The 10,463-nt window shown below is 46.5% G+C and overlaps 1 protein-coding gene across 1 annotated transcript in view; it reads left to right on the top strand.

Moving 5' to 3' along the window:
* Positions 1-8,982, top strand: part of ehbp1 (EH domain binding protein 1) — a 138,134-nt gene extending 129,152 nt beyond the window's left edge. The window contains exons 19-21 of the mRNA XM_042709615.1: positions 1-2; positions 7,011-7,125; positions 7,649-8,982. The exon at positions 1-2 is cut by the window's left edge and continues 72 nt beyond it. Of these exons, the coding sequence (XP_042565549.1) occupies positions 1-2; positions 7,011-7,125; positions 7,649-7,739 (208 nt within the window). The 3' untranslated portion in view covers positions 7,740-8,982. The remainder of the gene's footprint in view (positions 3-7,010; positions 7,126-7,648) is intronic.
* Positions 8,983-10,463: the final 1,481 nt, after the last annotated feature.

Here is a 10,463-nt window from a genome sequence, read left to right as displayed (position 1 = left end):
AGGTAAGAGAGGATGAGATATTGGGAAGAGAGGTGTGTGTGTGTGTGTTCGTGTGTGTGTCTGTGTGTCTGTGTGTGTGTGTGTTTTTTGGGGGGATGGGGGCTCTGCAGAAAGAACAGACCTGATAGCAGTTCATTAAAACTTGATGATTGTATCATCTATGGTATGAGTCATTTCATTTTTTATTTTTTTTTTTTTTTTAAATGGGGGAAAAAAAGAATTGGTTTATTTCATGTGGTATCACATTGTGCCGTTATTGGGCTCTGTGTAGTGCATTCGTATGTTTAACGATAAGCTGCAGGATCTACACAGTTATGTATAGTGACCCACAATATACCTGCCATAAGCCTGAATGGCACACACACGTCAATGCAAAATCTATTTGATGTGTCCGCAGACATCCGAGAATTCAAATGTATAAATACACACGCACACACACACACAGAGAGAGACACACTCACATACACACACCACATACACACATAATCTTTCAGAGTGCATGTTATCCTGCCAGGGAAAAGGAAGGTATAAAAAAAGCCTATTGTGTGGTATCAAAGTTGTCTGGTTAAGTTTAATCCCTTTGACAGTGTCCTCCTTTGCAAAATGAACCTTTTACAATCAATGCAAATTGATTTTGCTATTCGATGGTGACCCCGCCGCACCCCGCGGCCAGCCATGGTAATTTCTTTCTGCACCTGATAAAGCTTACCTGATCCATCATAAATCAATTGTAATTAGGTTGAGGGGGACTGGGCCACTGGTGGTCGTGCATAGCCAAACAGGGACGCCACCACCAACACCACCACCACCACCTGAGCATCATGAGCATTAGGAAACACACAGCTCTATAGGAAGTGCTGGTTGTCTACCAGCCCCTGTAAACAGCCATTAGTGCTGGGGCTGGCAGACAACGCTCATGCTCGTGTCTCGAACGTGATACCACCTCCCCACCCTCCCACCCACCTCCCCACCCAACACAGCCTTAAATAAATCTCCACACCAACAAAACTCCGAAATGTTTCAGACTGAGTCACGCCGCAGGGTTGAAGTGGCTGTAGTAGTGTGTGTTTGGAGTGGGCGGAGCCACGTGGAGGATGGCGTGAGCCTGGGCAGCGGTGAGGAGAGAGTGTGTGTCTCAGTGAGGAGAGTGTGTGTCTCAGTGTGGAGGATGGCGTGAGCCTGGGCATCAGTGAGGAGAGTGTGTGTGTCTCAGTGTGTCTCAGTGAGGAGAGTGTGTGTGTGTGTCTCAGTGAGGAGAGTGTGTGTCTCAGTGTGGAGGATGGGGTGAGCCTGGCCAGCAGTGAGGAGAATGTGTGTCTCAGTGTGGAGGATGGCGTGAGCCTGGGCATCAGTGAGGAGAGTGTGTGTGTCTCAGTGTGTCTCAGTGTGGAGGATGGCGTGAGCCTGGGCAGCAGTGAGGAGAGAGTGTGTGTGTCTCAGTGTGGCGCCTGTGAGGCTGTAGATCCCCGCTGCCTGCCAGCGTGTTCAGCATTCAGTGCGCTCCCTCAGCCTACACACACACACACACACACACACACACACACACACACACTACACACACTAAACTGGAGTTTTTCAAGGGTTCCCAACTTATCAGTCTCCTCGAGATATGTCCTCTCTCTTCTCTCTTCTGCCACGCTCTCCCTCTCTCCTGCTCTCCTGCTCTCTCTCTCTCTCCTCCTCCATCATCCTCTCCCCGGCCAGAGGGTTTGAGCTCTGGGCGTGCGGCTGAGGGCTTTCTTCCCCCGGCGGCAGAGATAGTTCTGAGCTGGTGGCGAGGGGGCGGGCACACCCCTCTCTTATTTGGTGCTCCAACAGGTCCATTCAGGGCGGCCGGCTGCCGACAGGTAATTGCTGATTTGCTTGGCCAGCTGATGACACAGAGAAGAGGGAGGCGAGCCGTGCAGTCGCTCAAGCAGACTCACACACACGCACGCACACCCACACACACACACACACACACACACACACACACACACACACACACACACACACACACATTTACTCCTGATAGCAACCCCCCAAATCTCCTCACAGAAACATCATCTAAAGGCTGGTCTAACCTGCGACGGCTGGGCAAATGTGGAGTATATGTGCGTGTGTGTGTGCGCGTCTGTGTGTGCACGTGTGTGTGTGTGTGTGTGGGGGTGGGGGGGGGGGGACCAGAGAGACTTCTCAACCTCCCCACCACCACTATCAAATCAGCTCAACCAGCATCTGAGAGAGAGGGAGAAAAACTAAAACAAGATTAGAACCAATACTAGCTTATGTGTGTCGCTAGGGACCCGCGCTAGTGAATGTGGCTGCCCAGATGTAATGTAAAATGATAAGAAGGCACTACTGAACTAGGTGTGTATGTCTGTGTATGCATGTCTGTGTCAGTGTGTGTGTGTCTATATAGACCTGCTTGTTTGGGTGAAAGGAAACCTGTTGTGGTGTCTATGAAACTATACTTGGAGGAGATTGATTGATGTATTACACGGTGTTGATTTGTTGGTCTACACATGACAAAATTTGCTCGTAGCCATGTCTCGTCAGATGAGAGACACCGATAGCGGTGACTGATTGCCTAATGACTCTAAGCCCCCCCCCCCCCCCCCCTCCCTCCAGCGAGCGTTAGTGGAGGGATGTGAAAGTGTCCGAGGGTGTGTGGGTGCTCCGTGTTTAAGTACTCCCCAGACGAAGAGGCGGAGTTGGGGTGCAGCTGATGTGCGCCCCAGCGTCTCCGTATGAAGTGATATTCCACCATCCCCTCCTCCAGGGTCTCACGTCTACCTGTTGGGTGAGAGGAGAGCCGTCTGGGAGCTCGGCCTCGTGCGGTACGCCTGCTCTCTCAATTCCCCGCCACAAAATTGATCCCTTTTTGCCCCTTTTCATCTGCCTACCACACACTCTCTCACACACACACACACACACACACACACACACACACACACACACACTTTTTTTTCTCTCTCCTCTTTCCTGTGACTTGGTTGACTCCGGGGCGTGTTATTTGAAAGTGGACGCTTCACTCTTAAAGGGATTTATGCAGAGGTCTCCTATTTTGTGTGTGTGCGTGCGTGTGTGTGTGTGTGTGTGTGGCTACGGTTTTATATGATAAGCTTTTTTATATGTTTAAAATCAATATGTAATCCTGTGCAGGAGCTTATCCCCCCAACAACCCCATTTGTAAATCTATTTGAGCTTTGTTACACGTCTGGGCCGCGGTATTCCTCAGATTGATTAGGTGCACTAGAATCCTATCAAATGGCCAGCTTTGATGATGTTGCAAACTCTTTCAAGATTGCTAGTTGACTGGAACTGGAGATAAGGCAAGGAGGGACGCCTCCCCCTTTCTTACACTATTCACAGAGACCTTGTTTAATTTCCATCGGAGTGTATCTCTAGGATTTCTAAAGGTTTTGTTCAGGGGTTTACCTTCCCTCCTGAGCTATTTGAATCCCCCCTCTGTGTTCTCGAAAACTTAGAATGTAAATGCTGGTTGTGTGAGTTGAGTTCAGTACAACCACCCAAAAACAAATTCAGTGTTTAGATAGTCTTTCAGTGTTTAGATTCTGAACTTGTGCTTTCATTATGTTAACCACACATCACTGTGGTTCCGCTAACAAAATATGGAGAAGCAGTTGTCGATATAATGGGTAATTAAGTGGCGTCTAAACCGGTTTGATACCACAACGCAACGTTAGTCAGAAGGTTCCCTTCAGAGTGCTGGGAAACGTGTCAAATTTCACAATTTTTTTTCCCCACACATTATTCTCATCTGTTTACTGCCTGTTTTGTGACTACTACTGGTAGATTCCTATGGTGGGATTTCCCTGAAGGGTTCGTTCCACTCGCAGAACTAGACACGGACCCTAGACCCCGTGCCATCCTGTGACTCACCCGTCATACTTCCCTCTTGAGTACGTGTGAACTTTTCCCTCAACAAGTCTAAACTGCGCTGTCGAAAAAAGGACCAATCAGGACCCACTGATGTGCCATGTCATGCTCTTGACATTGAGCAACTATCGAAGTAAAGGACTTTTAATTAAGTCTTTTTTTTTTTTTGTTCTTAATGTTCGAATGATATGAAGTTGCTGTTTTCGTTTTGAGAGACTTACTCCTCTGACGACCTCTTCCTCTTCTCCCCCCCCCCCCCCCGCCACCGCCACCCATTATTTCCCATGATGCTCTTTGTCTGCTCGCCGGAGTTGGCCCCTCTCCAGCGCCATCTTGGCCTGTCAGTCGGCGTGAGCAAGAGGCTGAGATCTTGTGAAACAGGATCACGTAACCCCCCCCCCCCCCCTTTTTCCCCTTTCTCCAGATTCCAACTTTCACAAAGCATTTTTTCCCCCCCAAAAAAAACCCAAAAGAAAACTTTGCTTCGCCCCCCAAAATCCTAGTCCTGGTTCCGGGACTCGAGTGTTGCAGCTGTTGGGGGGGAAAACAAATCGGCAAAAAATATTAACTTGCGGAAAACTGCGAGTTTGGAGCACTTGCTTTCACGAAGCTGCCTGAGCAGTTAGCGCTCTTGAATAAATTTTGCATAGGAGGGGGGTCATGGGGATTTGAACCAGTGCATTCTTGTGTGGCTCGTGAAGACTCACATGGTTACCATTGGTCTGCATTGTTCGGGTTATCTGAATAAGCACCAAGCATGTGAGGTTTAACGGGATTGCCCAGGGCAGCGAAGAAAGGGAGAGAGAGGCAGGAGTAATCCAAAAGAATTGTGCACACACTCTTTGCACCATTCTCTCTCTCTCTCTCTCTCTCTTTTTCACTTCCCTCCCTTTCCTCATTGTTTTGCAGTAGGGAGGGAGACATTTAGGCTGCTCCTTGTTTCCTAGCCTGCCAGTTTTATCTTATTTTATTTATTTTTGGAACAGGGGGGGGGGGTGTGTGTGTGTGATAGGGGGTGGGGGGGGGCGGTGATGTCCTGCTTCTCATTTGTTCAGCGATGTCCCTCATTGATCCTCTTTATTGTTTACCTTCCTAATGAGGGGGGCGGGACTGCAAGGCTGGTGATTGACAGCAGCATGCTCCTTCCCTGTTGGGCCGGAGCCTTTGGCTTCTTGGCTTGTGTGTGTGTGTGTGTGTGTGTGTGTGTGTGTGTGTGTGTGTGTGAGAGAGAGAGAGAGGGAACAGAGGAGCACGGCTACAGGGGCAGAGAATGAGCTGGAAAAGGAGGGGGATTCCACCCCCCCTCCCTCCCTCCCTCCCCCCACACACCCCACCCCATTTACCTTCAAAATATTCTAGAAAAGTTTTTTTTTTGTTGGCTGCAGTCGTCCCCTCAGCCCCTCTGGGCAGCTCCTTTGTGAAGTGGGCATTGTGGTTTTTTGACGGAGGGGCAGGAGTAACGACAGATCGAATGGAGAGGGGAAAAAGAAGAAAAAGGAAGAGAGAAAGAGGAAAAAAACACACTCACTCTTTCTCTCCTCCAGACCTGACTGTGGCTGTGGCGCTGTAAACAGCCCCTCATGGCAGAGGAGAGGAGGGACAGCCAATTACCACACCACTCAGCAACAGGCTTTTCTCCCTTCAACCAGCCCTCTCACAGCCCCGTCAGGCTGCCTGTCGCCCTGCCTCTCCTCCCCCCTCCTACCTGCCCTGCACAGCCCTCCTCGGCTGGGTCTGGTCTTCTCTTCCGTGTTTGAGAACCGCTCACCAGTACACGTCACCACGGTAGCAGCAAGTGCTTTCTTTAGCATTTTTTTTTTTTAAGCAATGCTCTTTAATCTCCAAAAGACCCCCACCCCACCCCACCCCTCACCCCCAGACCTGCCTCTTTGAAGATGTCTTAACCGCCATCCTAAAAAAACATTAGCAGCATATTTCCAGTGTTCGTTGTTGTACAAGGCTAATGACACAATGCCTAGGACTCGTTTAGGGTCTGGAGGGGGAAAATAACAGGCCAAATATTGGAACTGTTCTCATTTCGCTCTCTGGGCGACTTCAAAGGCGGGGAGGTTAAATGAGAAAAGAGCAGACCTTTCAGGACAAACACATGCTGCCCAGCAGGAGCTGCGCTCAACTGTTGCGATTTAAAGCAACAAGAGGCGGGAAATAGTCTTTATTTTTAGATCATTTTATTTTCAAATCAGGATAAATGCACACAACATGTTTTCAAGATCAATTATTTTACTTTTCTGAGAATATTTGGTTTGGCACAACCTCAACACGGATTTGTTTGTGTAGAACTTGCACTTGTGTGTTTGAATTTATGTAAATATGCTATCCTCTGGCTAAATGTGAATTTGTGTGTGTGTGTGTGTGTGTGTGTGTGTGTGTAGGCCTTTCACTATGTGTGTGTGTGTGTGTAAACTTCAGCAAGGCATAGCTTGCCGGTAAATCAGCTTCCAGGCTGGCTGTGACTCCTCTCTCTAATCTGCACTGGTATCGTCGTGTCTGTGAATGTGGCACTGATATTAAAGCCCGGCCCCAGGGCTCACCTACCTACAGGACTGGCCCAGCCCCTACCTACCCCAGCCCCTACCTACCCCAGCCCCTACCTACCCCAGCCCCTACCTACCCCAGCCTCTACCTACCCCAGCCTCTACCTACCCCAGCCTCTACCTACCCCTGCCCCTGCCCCTGCTCAGAGGTGCTGAGCCCCAGGCCCCTAGTGGGACTTCTCCGGAACCTTCTGGAACGCTTCCAGACGCCTCTCCTCGGCCTGATATATCAGAGTGTCTGCCCCGCACCCACACGGGGCTCCTCCACTCGACTCTACTCATGTCTGAACATCGCGCGCCTGGGATTAAAATAGCAGGCGACACGGCAGCAACCACATACAAGAGGAGCATTAGTCATCGTGCTTGTTTATTGCCACCAGTCATGAAAAAGGAACATGTCAGCTTTAGTCAAATCGGGGATGATTACTGGAGGAAACACAGTACCTGGGGGTTTTGTTTGGGAGTTAAAAGTCATTCAAAGGCAGCCTCGCGAGCGCCTTGCTGTGTAGATTGTTTTGGTTTGGTTTGAAATACCAAGAGTTCTTAGCGGCGTCTGTCCTGTTGTCCCCACAGACTGGCAGAAGACAGAGGCCCAAAAGAGGCGCGAGCAGCTGCTCCTGGACGAACTGGTCATACTGGTCAACAAGAGGGACGCCCTGGTGCGAGACCTGGACGCCCAGGAGAAACAGTAAGTCCTCTATCTCTCTCTCGCTCTCTGTCTGTCTCTCGCTCTGTCTCTGTCTCTGTCACGATCACTTGTCGTGGCAAAGAATGCTGGGGAAGTGCAGCCCCAAGGCCCTGTCGTGGAGTGGAGTGGCCAGGGATGAGCTGTTGAAAGCGGGGGAGCTCGCAGGCTGCTGCTGAGTGCGTGAGGGACTCGTGTAGTTCCCTCCGGAGCACGGAGTGAAAGTGCATGCAGGTAGCGAGGTGTGTGGTGTGTGTGTGTGTGTGTGTGTGTGTGTGTGTGTGTGTGTGTGTGTGTGTGTGTGTGTGTGTGTGTGTGTGTGTGTGTGTGTGTGTGTGTGTGTGTGTGTGTGTGTGTGAGACTGTGAGTGTTATCCCGTCTGTAATACCCAGCACTCTGGACACGGCCCACACCTGCCCCACAGGTGCCTCAGTGTCCCTGCCTCCGAGTCTGTCCTTGTGTGTCCATGCCCACACGTGTGTCCTGCCTCCATGCCCACACGTGTCTGTCTTCTGTTTGTCCTCAGAGCCGAGGAAGAGGACGAGCACCTGGAGAGAACTCTGGAGCAAAACAAAGGCAAGATGGCCAAGAAAGAAGAGAAGTGTGTCCTTCAATGATTGTCATCTTTTCCTGTTTTTTTTTTGTATTATTATTATTATTATTTAGTTTTGTTGTTTTTCCAAAGTGGAGAAAAACAACAAAATGCCTGTTTTTTTTTAGTACATGCAAAGAGATTCATCATCACTAGAGATTTTGAAATACCCCCCCAGTTTCATTTCATTTTATGACATGTGACCCTTTTGAAAAAAAAAGATCCAGTCGTTTATCTCCGGGGCTGAGCAGACTGACTGCTGAGGGTTTCATGTGTCTGACCTCTCAGGCTTTGTACTGAGTTTATACTGAGAACATTTCCTCCACTTATAAAAAAAAAATATATGAAATTATTTTCTCTTTTTTTGTTTGCTTTGTCAAACAAGGTACTTGTATGTAATATATAATATACACACACAGCCCCAGTGCAAAACCTGTCTTGAATCAAAAATACTGTGTACTGATTCTTAGAGAAGAGGGGGGGGGGAAAGTGTTAAGCAGCTTTTGAATTTGAATCAGAATGGTTTCTACAGACACACATGGCCTTGTCAGTCTGAATGTGTTTAATCCTGACAGTGGAACTTGTTTTTAAAAAAAAATATGTAGGTACAGCACAAGTTGTTTTATCTGGAGACTTTTATTACCATCATTTTATGGGACTACATTTCAAAAGGAAATTATATCATTTCAAACTGACAAAATGAGATGAACACAATAATACTGTCCTCATTCGTTTGCAAGCAATGTTTGTTACTTGATCATCTTTTAAAAGTACTCTAGATTTTAGGGTTTTACAAATGAAACGTTTCAAAAAAGGGCCCTGTGGTGCATTTCAGAGAGCAGATATTACTCTGTGGCTTTTGTGACTTTTATTTTGTGCTTGAACACAGTTTACCAAAATGGTCAGTGGTGGAGAGCCACAATGCATGGACTGTAGACCAGGGAGCGGACTATCTTGTTGTATATTTTTCATCACTAGTCTGAGGGATAGCTTGCAGCAGGAGAAAAAAAAAAGACTTTAATTTCCACATTGAGCAGAGAGCAGAGTAATTATTTATTGCTAGACTAACACCATGTGCATTTGCTCAAGGAGGTTGTTTATATTTATTGTAAACTTTAAAAAGAGAATTATGCGTTCATTTGCAAACCTCACCGTTTTTTTTCACATCTGTTGCAGCTGTGTTATTGTGCAAGCATTTACCTGTTTATTTATTCCAATGTCATACAATACCAGCCATCAATAAAAATCCCAATGCTTTCATACTCAAACATGCCTTTTGTACAACTTTGTGTGTCAACCTAAATACATAAGCTTGGAGAGAGACCAAGAGGACCTGTGTGCAACATCAAAATGTCATGAATAAATTATTTAAGTTGATTTTATCTCAAGTTATTTATTTTTAATGCGCCACTTTAGTCAATAGCTCTATGATGCGTGTAGATCAGGCAGTTATCGAAGCCTATACATCATGTTATCTTACATTTTATCTTTTTTTGTCTTTATATTTTTATTTGTTCGTGGGTTACATCGGCGTCAAGTGAGGAACGGCATGTTGCATAATTACGGTAATACCTCTACTATCTGGTGAATAGCAGATGTTCACATGAATCAAAATGACAATCCCATCGTGCTTATTTTAAGACTCATTTTGACTTTTAAAAAAAAAGTAATCGAACTATTTTGTTGAGAAAAATAAACTGTTTTGAATTTGCATTCTGTTTCCTCCTTCAGGTTTGTTTTTGTTTTGTTTTTATATTGAATTTGAATCCAATTGTTTCAGATAGCCATCATATTTGATCCCAAGGCAAGCATGTCAATGGCAACATCACCACAAGAGAGCACGTTTAGTGTACAATGAGCTGATCTGGCGAATTCCCTAGCGCTTTATGGCTATTTATAAATTAGTATTTGCATTTTGTTTTGTTTGAGGTCGATGGTGAGTAGCCGCTCCTCTGAGGCAGATTAGGCCGAATCACTTTGTACAGAACATCTGTTTTCTCTCGCATATTTTTCACGCCGCGACGAGAGGGGCTGAAGCAAAGAGACGCCTCTTGACTGACTGCCGAATACCCATCGTCGCAGCCTCGCATCCACGATTAAACATGCCCAATAAGTTTTGACAGCTGACGTCCTCCCTGGCCTTTCTAATACTTTCAAATTAATTTGCTGATCGCTTCTCTGCTTGGGCCCGACTGTACATCCATATGATGTCCCCCTAAGGCGCTTTTGTTTTTGTTTTTTATTATTCCGCAGTTATCGCGGATGACTATAATCTCCTGAATGGAGCGCACTAAATGGCGCTCACAAACGATTACACCCTGGTGAAGGGCATTTGTTTGTTGCCTTAACTAATCATATAGTTTCAGACAGATAGTGGGGAGAATATGATTGGGATATTTTGTATGCATTACAACATCAGCATAGTCTGTGTAATCTAAATGAAATTAACTTTCCCTTGTCCAGAAAAAAAACGTAGCAGTCTGTATTTCTTTTCACTTCGAAAACTATTATTATTGTAGGATAGTAGGTAGCTTAATGTAAGGTGTATTTCAAAAATGTTTAATCTCTGTTATTTCACATCACATAAAATTCAGAGATAAACAAATGTACCGTTAAAGGTAGAATGGCCTGTTTTAAGAGCCGCAAATTATCTTCACCGTTTAGCCTACTTCCTAAAACATTTGATTAATATGTTTCAGTTATTCCATGTGAGATTTGGATTCATTATTGAGATAATTATAGCCTATTA

The sequence above is a fragment of the Clupea harengus genome, chromosome 13 (genome assembly GCF_900700415.2).
Source record: "Clupea harengus chromosome 13, Ch_v2.0.2, whole genome shotgun sequence".
Lineage (NCBI taxonomy): Eukaryota > Metazoa > Chordata > Actinopteri > Clupeiformes > Clupeidae > Clupea > Clupea harengus.
This window is presented reverse-complemented; position numbering and strand designations above follow the sequence as displayed.